The 23152-nt window shown below is 33.1% G+C and overlaps 1 protein-coding gene across 1 annotated transcript; it reads right to left on the bottom strand.

The window, feature by feature from the left end:
• Positions 1 to 614: 614 nt before the first annotated feature.
• LOC133203588 (paired box protein Pax-2a-like) lies at positions 615 to 15542 on the bottom strand. The gene is made up of 5 exons (XM_061339360.1): positions 14866 to 15542; positions 14470 to 14505; positions 7271 to 7491; positions 6713 to 7100; positions 615 to 1248 (listed from the first exon to the last, which is right to left on the bottom strand). Exons 2-5 carry the CDS (start codon positions 14480 to 14482, stop codon positions 701 to 703), a joined length of 1170 nt encoding a protein of 389 aa, XP_061195344.1. The 5' UTR covers positions 14483 to 14505; positions 14866 to 15542; the 3' UTR covers positions 615 to 700.
• Positions 15543 to 23152: the final 7610 nt, after the last annotated feature.

The following is a 23152-nucleotide window of genomic DNA, read 5'->3' as shown; positions in this document are numbered from 1 at the left end:
AGACAATGTTCATTCAGGCTGATGAAAATTAGTATAAATATGATAAATCTAATTAACTCAAGACCCATAAAGTTGAAAGAATGTACGATCTGCATTCCTGTTTCATTGGCCAGATCTACTAACTAGCTTTAGGCATTTATTACTTGCTTATATGGCAAAATTATAATCACTGCCCCCAGATTATCCCCTTCTCTCTTTTTTCCCTTTTTTTTGTATTTCATTCTTACCACTAAATAGGACCAGTAACACTATTCACGATAGGGGATATTGTTGCTTAATTGTCGATTAAAAAAAAATCCTAATAGTTTTCTGAGTTAAATTTGTACATTTATAGTAACCTTACTCTGACCCCAATAGCCATGATTTAAACACATCAGATCAGAATCTATATGTAAGGTAACTTGTAGATAAGGAAGTTGTCTATTCTGACCTAGTGTTTCTTGACTTTAGCGGCAAGTGTAAACGAAGCCTGACACAGTGGTTCTTAGAAAATGTTTACAGTGTAAAGGGTTTACATAAGAGTTGGACGTCAGACGGGCACGTTGGTTGGGATAACTAACTAAATACAAGTCTCCAGACTTTTCATTTAAATCGTTTTATTCTAACATTCTAGTAGACACAAAAGTATACTACTTTGATAACCTGTTAAAACCTTTCATCACAGAAATAATTTACAATGCACAGATAAATCAAGACACTTTCATTTTAGATTTAGAGAGCTGCGTTTAAACACATGTTGATCAAACGCTCTGCCGTGAGACGACGTTCCCGTTCCCGTGTCTGTATGAGACAATAAGGAATGTGATGGCGATGAGAAGCTCTCTGGAAACATATACAATCTAGGAATGACGTAAGGTGTGATGTCAGAACCACGTGATGACGCGCTATACCTAGAGTATGGGTGATAGAGCGAGTAAAATCCACTAGATGACATCTCTCTCGTGGCTTTTGTGCTCATAGATGTTAAACATTTGGAGAAGTACGTATCATAGGAGCTTCTATTTTCAAGCAAGTTCTCACTAGACTTTACGCTTTCGACCGACATTTCTCCTGAGCTGTTTTTGTCAATATTGTCTGGTTTGGGAGCATTATTTTTAGTGGATGTTTTGGACGAACACTGTGTATTTTCTGTGGTCTTTAACATATTTGTAGTTCTGATCTTTCCAGCCAAACTAGGAAATCTTTCTTCAATTCTGAATTCGTCGTCGTTATTGTTGTCTTTTGGCTTTACGTTCTGTTTTGATGATTCTGTAAAAATAGGGACAGTAAATATAGCACAATTATGTCAATCACTCTGTCCAATGCGTAAACAAGTGTATAGAGTAAACTACAAAAGAAAGCACAATGTCAATCACTCTGTCCAATACGTAAACAAGTGTAGAGAGTAAACTACAATACAAAGCACAATGTCAGTCACTCTGTCCAATACGTAAACAAGTGTATAGAGTAAACTACAAAAGAAAGCACAATGTTAATTACTCTGTCCAATACGTAAAAAATTATATAGAGTAAACTACAAAACAAAGCACATTTTCAATCACTCTGTCCAATACGTAAACAAATGTATGGAGTAAACTACAAAAGTAAGCATTATATGAGTCTTTCCAGTACATAAAAACCAATCAGCATTACATGAACAGTTCAAAGGAAGTTTACGGTATTTATAATCACGATGTCAATATCAAATGTTACATTTATAATAAACCTATAAATGGTTGTTGATGAATGAATATTTACCCTTCAAAAACAGATTATAACGTAGAAAGAAACTAAGAGAAAAATAATATATAATTATTGTAAAGTGTGAAAAACATTCTGTATCATTTATTTACTTCAGAGATTTCTTTTTTCTAAGAAATATTTATCAACAGGTAGATGTGAGGTAAACATTCTAATAGATGTTAAGTGTCCCAATATATTCATCTTATTCAGGCAAATTATGAATTATACAAGTATATTTCAAGTATGTTTCTTTTAGATTTTTTGATTATTTGTTGTTTAACGTCCCATTCGAGAATTTTTCACTCATATAGAGACATCACCGTATGCCGGTGAAGGACCTATACTCGACACTCAGGGCCATTGAGCAGTGAGGGTTCTTTATCGTGCCAAAGCCTACCGTGACACGTGACCTCGGATTTTAAGGTCTCACAGAAAGACCAGTGACTTTCACTTCTAGTGCTGTGCGCTCGGAGAAGGAACAGTCCAGTCACTATCTATGTTTATGTCTTAGGTTTGACGCGGCGAACGAGAATCGAACCCGATCCTCCTGATCACAAAGCGAGCGCCCTACCACTAGGCTACCGTGACCAGAACGATGTTAATTGGATATAGATTCTGATATAATAATATGCAAGACGTTATAAATATTGTTGGGATAAAGCATAATTTCAAACATATTAATTTGATCCATTGATTAGATTGGAACATATTTTAATTTATAAGTATAAAGGGATTGGGTACAAGTTCTGAAAAAATTATTACGTTCTCATTCTTCCTACCAGTATATGAAAGTGTAAATTAAGTCACATTTAATAATATAATTTAAAGTACAGGTACACTAATATTTACAGATCAGTAAATTCTATAGGTACATACATTTTAGCATATACATCTTTAACATGTAAATCTACAATTTACAATAGTAAAAAAATACGTTCATTCTCTGCAGCACTCAATGATCCTCATCAAAAAACGCGGACCTGTAACTTTATGTCAAATCATAAAAATGATAATGATAAATGAGCTGTTTTCTCAGTGACTTGTATCTTATTTCTACATTACCACATAAAATTAAATTGAATCTATATATGCCTTCATTAGCTTACATTACCACATAAACAAAGGGGGCTTGAAATTAAATTGAATCTATACATGCCTTCATTAGCTTACATTACCACATAAACAAAGGGAGCTTGAAATTAAATTGAATCTATACATGCCTTCATTAGCTTACATTACCACATAAACAAAGGGAGCTTGAAATTAAATTGAATCTATACATGCCTTCATTAGCTTACATTACCACATAAACAAAGGGAGCTTGAAATTAAATTGAATCTATACATGCCTTCATTAGCTTACATTACCACATAAACAAAGGGAGCTTGAAATTAGATTGAATCTATACATGCCCTCATTTAGCTTACATTACCACATAAACAAAGGGAGCTTGAAATTAAATTGAATCTATACATGCCCTCATTTAGCTTACCATTAAGTTTAAGTCTGGTATGAATAACATTTAATCGTCTGTTACTGAAATCAAAGTACGATGGTGGAGCAGAAATTTTAATACTAGTTTTACCTTTAAAATTCGATATATTGAAATATTTGTTTGTTCTTTTTTATTCGTTTCTATGGATTCCTATTCTCTGAGTGTAATTCAAAACGTTAAGGGGAAATACCTCCCTGAATAGAGAATTATAACTTGCTGAATCCGTTTTAATCAATTCCACTAATCTCTCTAAATATTAAGAAATATGAAGAATATTAACTGCATAAACATAATCAAATGTAGCGTCTTTTGGACAAAAATTCCAAATGTCAACTTCTAATACTGATATTCTATATATATCCATTGATATTGAAGATATTTTTAATAGTGTTAATTTCAAAACGACAATAATATTTCTCATCCAATAAACCATAAACTGAATAATGTTCTCTATGTCAATGTTCAATATATGTGTACTGTATTGGGTGAATCAGTACGTAAGAGGCAGTATTGTGTGAATATTAACTGTGTACAATGTCACGGTATAGAATGTACCAAGTAACTGCACCAAGTCAATTATCACGTATTAAAAAAATATAATTATCCGAAATTTTGTCGGTAAACAGTTTAATTTGACCGCCGAACTACAAGTCCATTTTTGGGATTCAAAACAGCAAAAACAGATTTTAATAAGCAAAAAAGTGAATATCATAATCATGCAAAACATCTAAAGTCAAAAACTGAATCCTCTTTTGATGTAATAATTTGACAAAGCTTGCTGGGTAATTGCTCATCTTCTCATCGCTGTATGATAAACATTTAATCACCGTAACTTGGAGAGTTTAATGGGGCAAAACGGGAAAATTGGCCATCGAATTTCTTTGATTTGACTCCCAAACCCAAATCTCATTTGATGTGATGTAAGGGGGCTTGTTTTATGGCGGCGCAATGTGCACCGTGTGATGTGAATACATCAAAGGTGAGTCTGATAGATTTGGCAGGAGTTAAGCGGCCCCGTATTTCTCCGATATGCTTAATAATCGTAGCGTGACGAATTTCTAACGATCTTAGTTAAAAAGAATCCTTCTTGATGTTTCTTCTATAACTTTAAAGGAGCAGTTAGGATATTTTTTGCACCTTAATTATTCGCTTTTCGCTAGACTGACATGTCCGACAATATTTCACTATTTATGGGCGCACAAACATATTACCATGATTAAACAAAATCATTTGAGGATTTGTATCAAAGTTTACCGGCAGGCTTTCTCTCATAAGATTGCTTTTCATTTTGACAAAGTTTGTAACAGATGTGACCTACAAAATCAATGATTTTAAATGATGCAAAGGAATTTTAAATCAATGAAATATTGAGCATCTAAATGTGTTTTTAATGCTACCCTTTTTATCATCAAGGTCAAATCAACTCAAAATGTGTTTCTTTTTTCTGTTGAAGGTAAGGAGGTATAATGTACTGTAATTTGTCACTTTCTAAAAATCTTAATTCAAAAATCAAATCTTTCCTTAAGTTTGATCAATATACATAAACAGAAAGCAGTGACTAGATTTTACAAGACTGGATATAATTGTATACTTTTAATTCCCTACTCATAATTACTGCTTATTAGTCCATTGTTAAGTCTCAAATACATTGCAGTTTGGAATCTTTAGTTTAGATACTTGGTGGGGAATTGAAATTTTTTTTTATCTAATTTGAAAGAATTTGGAATGGATTCAAGATGGGGTATGTGTTACATGTAACCATTTTTTTAAAAGGCTCAACGTCATATTTCAAAGGTAACATCAATATATTTGAATACAAATAACATTTATTCTGCTATCACCGCTAAAGGTAACCAAATAAAAGGAAACTATATTTGGTCAATGCCCTAATTAATTAGCCTCGTGCATTCCGACATCTTTTAAAGCATTGTGAGGTCATCTGTATCGCATTGTTTATGCGAGTGTGACCGGTCAAGAGGGGATGCTTACTCCTTCTAGGCACCGGATCCCACCTCTGGAAATTCCGGGGGTCCGTGTTTTATACCCCTGTTCACACATTTGTATTGTTTAAAGATTTTTTTAGATCGATCACTGTTCGCTGTCTTCACCTTTTTCATTATGCCAGAGCGTCATAGTTTCAACTGCGAAAATGTGCCTAACTTTGTTGAGAATACTAGTACCTCGTTTTGGAAGTCAAATGAAAAACCATGTTGCAGGATAAACAAAATACCTGATAACTGTCTTGAAATATAATAGATATATAGGTTCTGGCCGAAAACGTGATGGAGGATTCGACAAGTCTCGCCCTCTATTACGTTTTCTTTTTACCCTAGCCTAAATATCGTTTTTTTTTTTTTTCAAGACAGTAACCATGTGTTATCAATATTACTCTCGATACATTGATAGAAGATTCATCTTTAGTATGTTGTAGCCCTTGGTCAAAAGTGTGCTATGATTTTAACTCCGAATCATATATGTATCTTAAAAGTCAGTGTCACCTGGCAAAGAGATGCCTTTTCAGCCCTTGATTGGAATAAATGCAAAATTTAGTATTAAGGTTATTTTAAAGCTTAAAAATGTTAGACGAGGCTGATTGAAAGTTAAGGCCATATCTCTTATATTTCTTACATTCTCTTATATTAATTACAATTTCTAAAACGAGAAAAGCTACTAACAAACAGGTTGATGAAACAAGAACAGTCCAATTTGAATTCTTCCACAACGCTCACCTGTTTCACTATGGCCCTGTTGTTCTTCATTAGCAGACCCCCCCCCCCCCCATGTATTCCTATGTAAATCTTTGAGCACATATTATGGCCCCACCCTACCCCGAAGTCATAATTCGGGTAAACTTGAATCTACACTACCTGAAGATGCGTCCATATAAATATGACTAACCAAAGCTTTGCTGTTCTTGGGAAGATTTTTGAAAAATATTTTCATAAATTTTCCTATGTAAAACTTTGATGCCCTATTGTGGTAGGACCCCTCCCCTGGGGTCGTGATTTGAACAAACTTGAACCTACACTACCCGAGGATGCGTCCATAAAAATAAAACTAACCGTGGCTTTGCTGTTCTTGAGAAGGTTTTCCTATATATTCTAATGTAAAATTTTCATCGCCCAACTTCTAGGGGTCACGATTTGAACAAAACTGAATCTACACTAAGCACTGATGCTTTCATCCTTTGGCTCAGGTGAGCTAAGAATATCTAATGCAATGATAGATATGAAATTGAAAATATATCTTAATCAACGGTTATAAATTAGATTACAAGATTTATGTTTTAATTTCAGAATTTAATTGCAAAGGCTACTGTGCAGTCTTCAACATACTGTAGTCTGATTTGATTCCAATTTAGAGTTTCAAAACTATGGCCCGGATACATTATCAATACATGTATTACATTGACAGTGTAAAACCATATAAATGTAATAAATAAATCAATATATGGATCAGTAAATAAATAAATAAATAAACTATTTTAAAAAATACCGTTTTGTTCTATGTCTTCTCCGTCATCAATAGGCTCTTTCGGAGCGTTTTTGGTCTCATTAATCTGTTCCACGAGTTTCGGGTACGACAAGCCCGGAACACCCAATGAGAAGCCATTTGTTTCCGTACAGGCTGACCCCAACATGCCCGGAATTCCTTGATAGCGACCATAGATAGATTGATATCCCATGAGCTCCTCTGTATTGTATCCGAAGGAAAAGGTACCAGAATTCCTGAGGATTCTATTTATAGAACTGACACTCGGGATAGTCTGCTCGTCACAGATTCCGAGAGTCAGCAGTTGATCTCGGATTTCCCAAGCAAAGCTGCCCGGATGTTGTCGTTTGAAGTCCAGTATCCGTTTGATTATGTAAGGCGTCGCAACTTGCTGATGTTAAAAAACAATATCATGAAATTATAAAGCAGTCTGAAAAATCAATCGAATTATTACATTTGTGTACAAAATTGAGAAGACAGATAAGATATTGTGTCAAATTAATTTTCAAAAAATGATTTATCTACACATGCTATCATCAGTGGTAAACAAGTCCGATTTACCTTTGGTTTACTTCCGCCAATAGAGCCTGGTTTAATGGATCCTGTCTCGTAATATCTCGTAAGGATCTTGCTGACACAACCGTGTGATACTAAAAGTTGGCGGGAAATGTCACATGGTCTAACTCCCATGTGAGCAAGCTCCACGATTCGGCGCCTGACATGCTCCGGAAGTGGTCGTCCATTGACAAAGACCCCTCCAAGCTGATTGACCCCAGTTTGACCTTCAAATATATATTCAACAACAAGTGAAACACTGGGTAGAAACCAGAGGTACATATAATTCCTCTTCATTTGCCTTCAAGTTTCAGCAAGTGGACAGAATTACCCTAACAGAAGGAGTACTTGGGCACCTATATTGGTATATACATGTATATGTAATTTGTATAATATTCTAGTACACTAGGCCTCTATTATAGAGTTCAAAATAATGGATATCAAATAATAAATTGATGGAAAATTCAGATTACATGTATTAGTTTTCTTTCTCAGGCCCGTAGGAAGGAATTTCACTATGAGGGGGCACAACCATACATTTTCAGTTTGGGGGGGGGGACTATCAACTACCAAAATAATTCCTTGACAAGCAAAAAAAAAAAAAAGGTCATCAGACATTATTATTGAGGGGGCACAAGCATATAGTAGCTATGTTTTCTATAATATTCTATATATCGGCAAAATTATTGGGGGGGGGGGGGACAGCCCCCGGTTCCTACGGCCATGTTTCTTGTTATTTTGAAATTCAAGGGGACTTTTATATACCCTGTGAAGTTTTTGATACTTTTTTGATGACAGATAATAAATAGTTATAATTAGTGGTTTCCCCCAGTTGCCACTATAATTGAATTAAGATAGCATGTGTTTGTAACATTATCATTAAAATATATCACACCGTGGAATTCATTTTGTCACCCATTAACTAATAACAAAGAAAAATTTATACAATTTTTCGATCATTATTGTAATCGATGAATGGTAAAGATTTCTATAAATTTACGTAGCACGTGTTTTATCGTTCCTTTATCAAGATGGAGACATTTCAGTCAATGGTAACAGTGCAATCTCCGTGATCAATCGCCCAGTACTGGCGGCAGGCGCACGAACGCACCCTTAAGAGCCATGTTGTTCTTTTGAGGTGTACTCGATACCTTTCCAGTCATTACTTCGTCACAGAATCATACTCGTTTTTATGCCTTTATTAAAGCATATTTTGAATAACTACATGTAATTGCCATGTGATATTCGGAAACCAGTAGTTCCATTAAATGTATTCAATTAAATTCATCGGGTCATGCGTCACTTTGCCATATCTCTTAAATTGAAAAATTAAAAAAATATATATTATTATTGTCATTATTTTTTTTGAGATAGAAAAAGAGCCCTGGTATATGAATCGTTTTCCTTGGTCTATGATCAAAGGGGAGTAGAAGTGTTATTTTCGGCTGGCGTTGATAAGAAATTCTTTCAACTTTGCTTTTTTTTCCTTGATTCAAGTTGGACAATTACAAAATAACTAAGCACCGACGGTCTCTCTGAGTCACCTAATTTGCCCTCAGTTTAAGATTAAAAAGACATTAATACCTAAGGAAAAGGTTTTCGAGTTTCAAACCAAGTTCTCAAAAGTTACCAGACTTACAAGAGGTCAAATGATAATTCATGAAAAATATATTTATATACATAAGAATATTCCATCATTACTCAGTCTTAATTTGGTCTCGCCTCTTGAGAATAATTTCGTAAAAAGATTAGAAACCAATGAAATAGAACGTAGAATTAAATAATTCAAAATTCTATATAACATAAGAATAATGCGAAAAGGAATGTCAAAGAAATTTAGAAAGAAAAAATAAATCTTTGCTTGAAAACACACGGATTGTTTAATTCAAACTGTTTTTTTTTTAAGATTATAAATTTACTACCGTATATGAACGATAATATTACTCTTTCCTTAAAAAGACAGTTTGTTGATGTCATTCCTGTATTTGTTTATATTTGACCAACAAAAAACATTACTAATGTCACTTTCACCCGGTACCGTGAAATACCGGATAATTGTTTGTATCTTTTGAAAAAATGTTATCAGTCTCTCTCAGTCATACACTGTCTACTGCGGACATCCTGACGCAGGAAATGTCTTATTATTCTATATTTTTTGAGAAATACTAGACATTAACCCTTGCACCCATAGATTGAGAAAGATGTAAATCATTTGGCGAAATGAAATCAGTCAATTGAGTTGAATATCTTAAGAAGCAAAAAATATGGTAAAAGTTGAAGTTTTTTGCTGTTATTTTTTAAATTTGGAGGGGAGGAGCAAGCATCCCCTGTCGACCGGTCACACCCTCCGTGAGGACTATGTATTGATCAGATAGGTATAATATTCCGTAGTCAAATTTAGTGTAAAAAAAACAAAGGTCTAAGAATTGTTATGAAACACGTCGGCCAAAATACGATTCAATGATAGGTTATATGTGCTGACACAGTCATTATAACGACCATGGAATTTACAAAATGTTTGACTTTTAACGAGGTTGTTGAAATCCCTGTAACATCAACATATCTGTCAGTAGCCTGCTTCGGTTTAAATATTGATCATTCCCAGAACTAAGTGCTCCTGAGTATCGAATAATCTGGGAAACATAAACACCATATGCAGTTGATAGCGGAATATTACTAAATAAAAAAGGAAAATTGACGATGGAAAAGCTGGTCATCTCGTTTGTCATACAATATACTTGTTAGTTGACCCTTATCGTATATAGTCAGTATAACATCCAAATATGAAATAGTTGTGGCAGACTTTGTGGTGTCTTTTATTTCGAGTTCACACTCGAGACTCATAGTCAAAAAGCGATTGCATTAGATCGCGCATTAGTCTTGATTGTTTGAATTCAGATGCAAAAATTAAATTATATTGCAAATACAATCTAGCGTTAAGTCGAATATTGACTTACATCTTTCATACAAATTTTCATACTGAGTTTCTACAGATTTTTTTTCTTTTTTGTTAACCTGATCATGACAAAGAGCACACGGCGGGTGTGACCTATCGGAAGGTAAAGCTTACTTCTTCATGGCACCTGATCCCACCTCTGTTTTCGAAGGTCCGTGTTGTCTCTGCTTATAATTTGTATTGTTTATATGGACTTTTGAGAATGATTACTATTCGTTATTTTCACATTTCATTGATTGAAAATTTAAACCATATAGTGTACAAATCAAGGAAAAAGTCAATGTGTATTATCAAAATGTAAATGTTGCATGGCGATTTAAATTTGATGCATGGGGAGAAGACTAAGTTATGTTACTTGTGTCCAATTCCATTGACATAACGCAGGAAATTACTCTTTAGTATCTGGGGTGTATGGGCGTATATGAAGATTGGAGTGCATGACAACTTGACAAGACATTACCCTCTAGTATTGGGGGTATGGGAGGCATATAAAGATACGAGGAGTGCATGGAATTTGACAAGACTTTGCCCTCTAGTATTGAGGGTGTATGGGGGTATGTATAGGTTGGAGGAGTGAATGAAATTTGCGTAAATGACAGAAAACATTTATTATTGAAATACTTTAACTGCTCTAACTGGGGATAGATATATGATTCCATCAATCCTAACAAATAAAATAATTTTCAAACGATGAGAAATATTTTTTCTTTGCGAATATTGACTTACACACCATGGATTAATGGTTGTGTATGAGTATAAAATATTAACTAATTTGAAGTATATAAGATTGATAGATTCAAAAGTTCTGCAGCAGATCAGACCACGTATTGGTGCATTCAAACCTTGGTCATATATATATACTTTATTTACATAGAAAATTTTGATGTTCTTCTATTACATAGTTAAAATCAGTGTCTCATATCAAGCCCCACGCTAATGATGGACGATTATTCTGTATGATATATAGTCCAGGGACTGCACACAGATCATGAATTAAGTAATGAACATTAAATCAGGGAAAGCCTGAATTGAGGAATATCCATTACCTGAAATGGTTTAAGGATAAAGAAAAGTAAATATATTTTTATGTCCCATGAAATTTCGGTTAAATGGCTCCTTATTCTTACCAGATAAAGCAAAATCCTTTTTAAAAAATCATCTAAGAGTTGTGTTTTATAATTTCAATTATAAGTTACAATAAAAGACGATGAATATTTTACAATAGTTTCCGAGTATTCCAAATACAGAAAGATCATTTCAGCAAAGTATAAAAAAAGTCATATGTATTTGTTTTCCTTAGTATTTCTCCAGTCGTCAATTCTTCACGTTCAAAAAAGGAATGGGTGCATCATGTTGTACGTTTGAATTTACTGGTTGGAGGCGTCATGATTTAAACATATTTTATTGAACAAATCATTTTATTGAACAAATACTTGTACATGACAATAGACATACTTATAATTAAAAAATAAAGATTCACAATCAAGTATTATTCATCAGTGTTATAAAAAAGAAAAGATATTGACCTCCTAATCGTAAACAAATTATTTACATACTGTTAAGTGTCAAACCCTAACCCGGACAGACAGACAGAAAGACGGACGGACAGACGGACAGAGCAAAAACTGTTCAGAAACATATAGGTTTTGTTTTTTCTAAAAAAAAAAAAAAAAGATTGATGTGAAAATGTATTCTTAGTTTCATCATGTTCATTATGTTCTGCGCAATGTAAATTATTAACTAGTAATTTTTGTCTTAACAATATCACAGAAGTCAGATTTATCTTAAAATTTACTCCAATATCCCTCTGTCCTCCGTGAATTAATATTTTTTGCATTAATAAAAAACATATAAATCATATTTTACAGCATTAGCGTATTAGATGATTGTATTCGAGTCAAACTGTTACAAATGTATCTCTCAATTTAGTGAATTAAATGAGTCTCCATACATTAATGCTAATTTGTTAATCATTATCTCCGACATAAATGTGGGATTTATTGATTAATTTCCACAATTTATTGCTGGGCGTAGCTTAATGTCTACGTGTAGTGCGAAAAATCAGAGATTTCCTTTGACGTCCATTTTCAATTCGAAATCAGAAATTCTTGTTTTCATGGTTTCTTTTTCTAATATAAAGAAACATATATTTTCAGGTTCAAAATAACTTAGTCATCATTCAAATCTCCAATGTTTTAGTTATCATTAATGTCGTTTACTTACGTTTACTTTACGTTTAATGTCGTTTACTTACGAAATTAATTTAATTGAAAATTCATGAACTACGACGATTCATGCCGGCAAATTTCATGATAAATATGCAAGCTTAAAGCGTTGTAGTTCATGTACCTCATGAATTTTCAAATATTAAATACATTTCTAAAGTGAATGATTATTTATTTCATGACTTGCCATGTCATTTATATGTCATGTTTATGTCATTCCACTATCATTTTTATAACATAACAGTTTGCACTATAGTTTTGATATCAACTACGAGATATTCATGCTCATCCATTCTAGTTCATGGGAAGATGATCATTATATATTTATTAAATAATGAACGACATTACGAACAAACATTTTCCTAACATTTGACTTTCTTTTAAGTTATTATTTTTTGCGGGATGTTTAGCGATGCATGTCCATGTTCGTAATTAATAATTTATTTATTGATGTTCAAGCTGTCCGGGGTTAACCAGTCTGTTTTTGGAGTAAAATATGATAAGTTTTTTTAAATGTAAATTTATTTTCTCAACAATTTAAGCATAAAACACGTCACTTCATATGGAAATATAGGGAATCAAATGGAATTATATTCTCTATCATTTTTTTTCAATGATGACAAATGCATTGTATAAAGTGATACGACTAGGCTATTTTGAACTCTTTTTATTACAAATGAAAGAATTTTTCGTTAAATATTTTCGCTAATCGTATCAATTTATTTTTTGGCTAGTATGTACTATTGAGGATTTAATATTTTTAAAATTGATAACTTTCTGCTCTTGTATAAAGGCTTTAATACATACGCAAATCGTGAAAGAAACAGAAACTATAGAACTAAACAGCTTCAGATTTCTTCTTTTCAACAGTAAGTAACTTTTTAAAAGCTGTGTTAATACATACTTTATTTTTTGTTGAAGCAGTTTGATAAAATTTTTAAAATGTTTCAAATTATAGATTGGTTAATGTGTGTTTTTAAAAAAAAAACTTTAAAAATATCAATATTTATTAAATTTCCATTTCAGTAGAATTTTTTTGCAGGACCATCAAGTAACAAGCCCCACTGATTTATTTACTGCATTAAACTGCCTTTTGAATTTTTTTGGGGGGAAAATCATATCGTAATTCTTTTACAAACTGTATATCATTTTGCAGTTAGTTAACGTTGATGTAAATTTCTTCTTCTTTTTTTTTCTTTTGTTCTTACTAATATTTATTTTTTCATTGCATTACTAAATCGAATGTAATTTGGAATTTGACTAATGAAAAATCATGTTGAACAACTGTTGTTTAAAATTATCATTTATTTTATTAAACAGAATATTTTTTAGAAATAATTCTTAACAATTTTACTTAATAGAATTTATTTTATGTTAAAATTTTAGGAATTCAAAAAATAAAATTTCTTCTTATTATAAAGACAAACCGATATAAAATTGAATTGTCTGTAATGTATACATTATATACGAACTGGTGGACAAGAAAAGAAACTTTAACAACTGAAAAGACCAATAACAATTAATAAAATCGATGTTCAGTGAACATTGATTTTTAAAATCAAAAAGTCTATTAAAATTGATAGTGAACTTGGTAGCTTTGTACGTTGATTGAGTATCTAATTAAACTGAGTTTGTCCATATCGCTCTTAAGTAGTTTATTATCAACGTTGATAATTAACTACTTAAGAACGATATGTTTTACAAATAGATATTTATTTTGTTGCAGTTTGTAGAATTTTTTTTTCAGCTATGAATCCCCTTTCGGTAACAACATTTCGTAACACTTTTTTTTCCAACGACCAATAGTCTAATTTTAAGTTTTTAAAATAAAATCGGATTTTTAATGATTTTTTAAAAAATACATTTTTGTAAATATTTCGTGATCCATGCAAGCAAAATAGAATATATGCAAAAGTATTTCTTTAACAGGCAAAGCTCAGACAGTAGCAGAACATGCATAAATTATTCTTTACGGACAGAAGATTATCCAAAGTTATTTATTTCGCGACAAAAAAGTGACTCACCAGTGTGTGGCATGGCTTCTCTGACCACAGCCTCAACTTCTGGGGAAAGAATAGAATTTCATTAAATTAAAGTAAACATTTTTTAAATGTATAATCTTCAAATCATTTCAGTAAAATACAGCAAGAATCTAAACTTTCCGAAAATATCCGTCAATGTAATACATTTTGTGCGTTCTCAAAGTTGTGTAAAATAAGCTTAAATTTAACCACCATCACAATTTCCTCTGATACAATACAATACAATTTTGAAAAATATTACAAATAATTTTACAGTCTATTTTTACAGTCAAGAAAGAAGACATAATTTGAAAAAGAAAAGTATGAATTATCTTCATTTTTATCTTAAGTAATTTTTAAAAAGTTACCAGTAAAGATTTTCTATTTCTATATGTTCACCTTTTCTAAGTGCAATCTCCGCCGACTCAGTGAGGAGCTTATGTTGCGAGGTACGGTTCCTTTGGTCCGTTCTCTGTTTGTGGTCACGGTATATCAGACCTTAGCCGATCTTATGCTTCGGTCACGTGGTATACCGGAATCCAAGCTACCGTAACAGCGCGCGTGCCGTCATGTTCACGTCACCTGCTTTGCGCCTCACAACCAATCAAAACGCCGCAATCATTACGACCTTAATTGGTACATCCTCGACTTAGATTAAACACTTATATCTCCAAACCGTTTTGTATAAATAATTAACGACGTCTTTTGCAGAAATTCGTCGGAAAATCGAATCAAGACAGTTAAATTAATGATTTATCATGGAGGGGCAGATGTTTTTCTTCAGTCCAGCTTCAATGTACAGCTATTATCGCGGTATTGGGTGAAATAAGCGTCTACTCCGGCTAGATCAAGCCCATGAAGGAGACACCTCACCTCGTTTTCTTCTAACCATTCGTTTCCTTTTCGGAAATAAGATGTAACTAGCGGCGTTAATCAAAGGCGGACATGATATCTCAATTTTAGCAGCCTCAGTGTTAAATTACCCGAATCTACTGATCGCCCATCAATACGTACCGAGCAGTCGTCACGCATACTGAACGCACACTGTACAATTCATTTATCTTCAAATTGCTTTAATAAAATTTTTCTTTTGATATTTTTTCCACACTTTATGGGACATTAAAATACAGTCCTTTTATTAGAGTGTAAGTTTGGGCTTAACTTTAATCGCAGGTAATCTCAGTTGGAAATTATGTAGCACAGAGTAAAAAAAGATGTTTTCGATTATTAATCCCCGGATGAGAAACTTGTCTCAGTAAAAGATTTTCTGTTTCAAAATCTCGTTTCAGAAAGTCATTCCGGAAGTACCTTTCGCTCCCACTTTTGTATACTTGGTAACTCTTATAATGGTCAAATCTAGTAACCACGGACCCCTGATAGTTATAGTTTAAGGGGATTTTCATGCTTAGGGGATTTGAAGTTGTGTTAATTATCAAAGACACGATAAATACAAATTATCCAATCGGCTTCAGTCTTCAAGGACACAAGTTTTGTTGAAGTTTTTGATATTCCAGTATGGATTGCATAGAAGTTTTTTTCATCATAATTTTCAGATTCCTTACATCAATATTTTTCAATGACTTGATACAGTTCTATTTCACTCTAGACATACACCTATAAACTTAGAATACTGAATTTGAGGACTTTTAAACAAAGCGCACTTAGACACCCCTTTACGATCGACAATATTGTACATATTGTGTATTTATCACCCGATAATAACCCCGTATCATGCGCCGATTTCTGTAAAGTGTGGCTTACAATTTGTGCAATTTTATACATCTTGATAAAAGTATGTATTTGGAAATGAAACACAATTACTGATTTTAACGGGCATTTAATAGCGTTTATACCTTAATGACCGCAAACGGACATATTTTATAACGCCTCTCGGATTTTTACAGCTCTTCGTTGGTGTTTTGGGGTTATTTCGGGTGATCAGTGATACCGGCCTGTCATCGCCCCCTGGTGGTCGTATATTCAGCAGCCAAAAGCAGGCCTGCAGAATTACACAAAAGTGGAACCAGTGACAGGTTTTATTTTGAGCACTTAATCCCTCTGTTGTGTTTTGGGGGGTTATATAGGGTGAATGTTTAACAGTGACTCACCTAAAGGAAAATTGTATTCAAAAATGGTTTCAAATCTCTAAACTCCTGTGCCCGTATATCTGCCCGAGTCACTGTTTATTAGTCCGCTACCGGTGAAACCGGAGGGGAACTGTAGATTTCCTAATCGTCTGTCCGTCTGTAAGTCTAGCTGTCTGTCTATAAGTCCATCTGTCCGTCTGTCAGTCCATTAGTCTGTCTGTCAGTACCCTAGTACGTCTGTATAGCTGTCTATCCGTCAGTCCCTTTCTGTCAGTCTGTCCAACTTAGTTTTCCGCACTTTTTTTCTACACGATTGCAGGTATCGAGCTCATTTTCGGTAAGTGAGTTTAGCTGGATGGGCTACAGATCAAGTTTGCATTTCTTCCTCTTCGATGATTTTGGCTATATTAAAATTTGAATTGTGGGCTTTTTAAGGGGAACCAGTTACACTTATTGGTAGAGGACTAGTATTGCGTATACAATTCTCTCAATGCTTGTTGTAAGGAAGTTACTCAAACTTATCCTCTCAAGCATAAAGAAAACAAGCATAGTTATACAGACACTTAAAAGATGTCTATACTAAATTTGTAGGTGCAAAGTAATAGTGTTTTGGGAGATATTTGCAAAAAAGGGAAGTATTGGAGAAAATATAAACAGTATGGGTATAATGAAGTATATCAATGAACTTTGAATATATTTATACTCAGATTAAAAGTACATGTATATTATTTAAATTCTTCATATCTGGGTCCTCAAACAGTTTTTTTAAATGATTAGTTCTTACAATAAGTATGAAATTATTCTTTTTGCGTTATAATTTTTATATATGTTCTGTGTTGTCATTAATGAACACCTGAACAGTGTTTGTTGTCTGAAAGTCTGAACTTGAATAAATCTGATTTAAAGGGAGTGTTATCGTTTCCCGTTCTGGTCAAAATCAAACTGAGTTTAATGTCTCCCGAATTGTTTAAGGGTGTCTTTCAGGAAGACTATATTCGAATGGTATCTAACACAGTATGGAACTATAGCATTCAGTTAAGTGAAAGTTGACTTTATGACAGAGCTATGCCAATTAGTCACCTAATTACCAGTGAACAGTCAGTTGACTGAATCCTACTGTGTAGGTGTCATAGGTAAGGCGAGTAGAGAGTAATATGTACTTTTGGTTAAAAAGTTATTTAGAAAATAGAACACAAAGAGTTATTTACAAAAATTTGGTATCCCCTTCGGCTTCCTTATATGCCGGCGTTCCACAAGGCTCTGTATTAGGTCCATTATTATTTTTAATTTATGTAAATGATGTATCTGACAAGATGTCAAGCTTTTGTAGATTATTCGCTGATGATAACAGTTTGCAGTACGCATCTAAATGTGTTAAATCTATAGAAAGTAATCTGAATAATGATCTTTTATCTCTTGAAGAGTGGTCAAACAAATGGTTACTAAAATTTAATCCATCCAAAACTAAGGTTGTATTTTTTAGCACAAGAAAAAACATAGAACCTCCCAAACTCCTATTCCAAGATAGCCAATTAGAATATGTTCAAACTCATAAACATTTAGGGGTAACTTTTTCATATAACTTAAGTTGGTCAACTCACATTGAAATCTTACTGTCTAATGCATACAAAAAAATTGGTCTATTAAAAAAACTTAAATTTAAAATAAATCGAAAGACTCTTTCACTCATGTATACTTCATTTATCCGCCCTCAGCTCGAATACGCTTCAGTTGTATGGGGTGGTTGTCTAGCTATCGACTCCGAAAAATTAGAGAAATTGCAACTACACGCAGCACGGATTGTTACTGGCTTGACCTTAATTGCATCTAGAGACTCTTTGTACTTTGAAACAGGCTGGGAACCGCTCATTGATAGACGCAAGATTCAGAGATTGAATACCATGTATAAAATTCATAATAATTTAGTTCCTGATTATCTACGTGAAATTATACCTGAAATGCGATGTAATGCTTCCGCGTATACAACAAGAAACTCTCAAAATTATAATATATCCGTCTGTAGACTGCAAACATACAAATCATCATTTGTACCAACTGTAGTAAACGAGTGGAATTCTTTATCGCTAGACACCAGACTCTCGAGCTCCTTATCTGCTTTTAAAAGTAAAATCACACAAAAAAATAACAATAGCCCCGCCTTATTTCAGTTTTGGAAAAAGACGCTACAATATACTGCACACTAGACTCCGACACAATTGTGTGCTAAACATTGATCTTTATAGGTGTAACATAATATCTAGTCCATTATGCTCTTGTGGTAAGGTAGAAAACACACATCATTATTTTTTCTCATGTCCTAATTACACTGAGGCCAGGAAAGATTTCTTCGATAAGTTTTTGAGATTTAATAAAGTTCATATTGTTGACACTCATACTTTACTCTGGGGGGATACCTCACTCAGTATTGCTGAAAATGAATATCTCTTCTCTATTGTTCAATCTTATATTCAGCATTCAGGCAGATTTAATTGATTTTTCTAAAAATGTGTATAGATAATAATTTAGCAGTATATGTTTCTATGTTGTGAGTTAATTTACTTTGTACATGCTGTTGGACACGTCTGATTGATTTTTTTGTGATATAACATGTAGGGAGAGGGCGAATTAAGTTTTTAGAACTTGTGCCCAATCCCATTGTATATATTTATTGCAATAAAATATGTTCAAATCATAGGTAAGGCAGTCCAGGGTGATTCTGTCGAGGGAGACTGCGATAGAGTGGGGTGTGACATCATTTCTACAGTAAAACACACGATATAATGAGTACATGTAGCTACTGAAGGAATCAGCAGAAAAGGGGAAAGCCAGATAGATACACAAATGAATTAAAAAATAGATACACACATGAAATGACTCCGCACTGCCTTCAGCCCTCCCCCCACCCCCCAATCCCCCCCCCCCCAAAAAAAAACAAAACAAAACAGAGACAAAAACACTAACAAAACCAAACAACAAAATAAAAAAAATATTATTGAATGTGAATTACGGATTGTTATGGTCACTGAATTTAGGTGAAATGTTTTCAAATTGTTCATTTCTTCTATATTTACATTATTTTTTTTCTTTTGACGTCCTGCTATAAAAAATTACATGATTGTTGAATAGTTCACTTGAGATTTCACAGAATTAAAGTCCGATGTAAATACCATGTACATGTATCCGATTTGTACTTCAACAAGCTAAATCTGAATATAAGTAAAGCCTTTGATAGAGTATGGCATGAGGGTCTCCTGTTTAAACTAAGAACTGCAGGGATAAATGGGAATTTGCTCAAATGGTTTAAAAGTTATCTTACAAATAGGGAGCAAAGAGTAATACTCAACTCCACCTCATCAGCCTGGGGTAGCATCAAAGCTGGTGTACCCCAGGGATCTATTCTTGGTCCTCTGTTATTTCTCATTTACATAAATGATATTTTATGTGGAATTAATTGTGTAATTAAATTGTTTGCAGACGATACAACCCTGTATATAGTAGTTGATAATGCTTGCACAGCCAGTCAGATATTAAACAATGACCTTGATAAGATAAGTGCGTGGGCTAAGCAATGGTTGGTCGATTTCAACCCCTCAAAAACCGAATGTTTATTATTTAGCAATAAACGCATTCCCATCACACATCCCCCACTTTATCTGAATAGCCAAATAATCAAAAATGTGGAAAGTCACAAACACCTTGGAATACATTTTTCAAAAAACGGCCACTGGGATTTGCACATACAATCAACCCTTCTGAAAGCATCTCAACGACTTCATCTACTAAGAAAACTTAAATTTCTTATTGATAGAAAATCGCTTGAAAATTTGTATTTTTCTTACGTTAGACCGCTACTCGAATATGGTGACGTTTTATGGGATAATATGTCCAGTGATCTTGTCAATAAAATCGAACATATATCAATATTGAGGCCGCTCGCATAGTAACCGGCTCTACGAAACTTAATTGCAAGTCTTCATAGTCTTTACCAGGAGACTGGTTAGGAATCTTTAAAAGATATGAGATATAAACATAAAATTATACAGTTCCACAAAATGGTCTACAGCCAAACTCCTCAATACGTTTCGGATCTAGTCCCACCACAAAATCAAGATATACACAATCATTCCACTAGACAAAAGTGTAATATCAAGCAAGTCAAATGTAGAACTGATGACCACTCCTTCATCCCATCAACCATCAAGCTCTGGAACGAATTGCCCGATTCTATCAAACAAAACCCTTCGTTGTCAAATTTAAAACGTTATTTAAATGCCAACAATGCAAAGCGTAAACCCCCTCAATATTACTATACTGGTAAACGCAAGGAACAGATATTACACACAAGATTACGACTTGATTGTAGCTCACTAAAAAGTCATTTATTTTCTCGAAATATTGTCAGCAGCCCAAACTGTAATTGTGGCGAGATTGAAACTTCTGAACATTTCCTCCTACATTGTCCATATTTTGAAAATTTCAGAGATAGATTTATATACACACTTCCACATTACAACAACACCAATATATTATTATTTGGTGACCAAAATCTACCACTGGCAGAAAATGTTGCAATCTTTAAATCTGTCCAAAAATATATTGTAGCTACCAAGAGATTTATTTAATCAGTTTTTCCTTAGTATCTATTCACTACTCCCTCTCCCGTGGGTATGTTCTTGTGTATATTCTCTTAAGTGTGTGTAGCAAGCGTCATTTTTTATTTTTTTTTTTCTCATTGTTATTTTTTCTTCCTAATTTTGAATTAATATCTGTTACTGCTGTAAATCTCCTGCATTTGTTCTTTAATTATTTTTCCTATAAATTCAACCATATTATGTCGCTTTTTTCTCTCTCATACAGTCATATTGTACAAATCCATTAGACTTCTTCTGTATAATTAGAACGTCATTCATTTGTGTCAATCGACATGATTTCTAATTTAACATGTATGTCAATTTCAAATATTTTTTTAAGCAGCTTCAAACCGTGTTATGTAGCCATCTAATAGGATCTGTCATCTTTATCATAATAATAAGGAAACGGATTAGTATAAGTTTTTAAACTTGTTTCCGAATCCTTTTTGATTTTTGTACTACTTATCTGTATCTTCTGCTTGTCATTTTCAAATAAAATATGGTTTAAACTAATCTGAATGTTTTTTCTTTGTCGGAAGTCTTGTAGATATATTTTAATTATTTCTGTTGTGTAACTGAGGATAGACGATTCTTTATATATAGGGCATTTTCCTGATCTATATACATACATTTTCTTCTTTCTGTATTTTTCACTGCACAAAAGTCTCTACTTAAAAGCCATTATTTTCATAATTCATTGCTCTGGATTTGAGAATAAATTTATTTGGCGCATTTAATGTAAATAATTGATATACTCAACAAAGGAAATACATGTATTTTTTAAATTAAACAGAAATTGCTAAATTAATTGACCTTCCAAACTAAAATAATTTTTAAAAGAAAAAAATAATTCTTTTTTTATTCAAATAGACTACCATTACTATTGTTTTGTAAAAAAAAAAAAAAAAAAAAAAAAAAAAAAAAAAAAAAAAAAAAAAAAATCATGATTTTATATAAAAGAATTTTATATTAATGATTTTGTAAGAGGATGAGAGTTTACTTGCAATATGGATTTACATTGAAAAGGAATATTCTTTGTTCATTGAGTAGCACCGAGTTAAAGTAGACTTACTCAAACTAATTTCAAATCTTAAATTGCATTGTTAGAGGCATTCGGCAAACCTCGGCTGATTCCTTTGATGAGGTACGAATCGGCCGAGGTGTGCCGAGTGTGCTTAGAGGGCGGATCATGTAAAATGTAGCTTCATTTATAAGCTTGATAAGCTTGACGACTGATCGCCGGATAAGTACGAGAAATCTTTCGCAATTTTTGAATCCTGAAGACATACTGTTACATATTAGTTTACAACGTTAGCGGATGAAGTTTAGTATCATTTTGTTAATAGTTTTAACAACTGTGTATAATTTAGAATCTTCCTCGATTGATCGTGAGTGATGATCGAGATTAATACATGTAGCATTGCTTTTGTCATAATTTCTCTTTATTCAAATGTAAGTTAATTTTAAGAAGTTTTCTTTTCTTTTTTAATTTTTTTATTTATTATTCATTCATTCATTTATGTATTTATTTTAACTCGCAAAGGAAAATTTTGCTTTGTTGTCAGGCAATCCCTGGCTGCTCTAACAAGATATTACAATGTACAAATAATTATCAACTTTATTAGAAAACGCTCATTGTTTTGGAAGTTTTCACGAATAATTTGGCATATGTTGCGCATGCGCAATAAGTTAATGTGTATTCAATTTCCACTTCAGTTTTCAAATGCTGCTTTTCCTGCCTTTCCGGAAAGCCCGAAAGGTCATCGGCTGCAAGAATTTTATAAAGAATGTTTGATCACAGAACTATAAGTGTTCCTAAGAGAATTATTTCGTGCCTGCATCTAGTTTTAGGAAATCGTATAAATTCTCTTTAAATTTTGCCTCTTTACTTAATTATGAGGATTTTAGGAGTAAATATCAACGAAATACTACACGCGGAAGTATGCTATGTAACCATAGCCACAGTGT

The sequence above is a fragment of the Saccostrea echinata genome, unplaced genomic scaffold (assembly GCF_033153115.1).
Source record: "Saccostrea echinata isolate AGI-Se365-2 ecotype Australia unplaced genomic scaffold, CSIRO_AGI_Sech_v1 ptg000051l, whole genome shotgun sequence".
Classification (NCBI taxonomy): Eukaryota; Metazoa; Mollusca; class Bivalvia; order Ostreida; family Ostreidae; genus Saccostrea; species Saccostrea echinata.
Note: the sequence above shows the minus strand (reverse complement) of the source record. Positions and strands in the feature narration are given on the sequence as shown.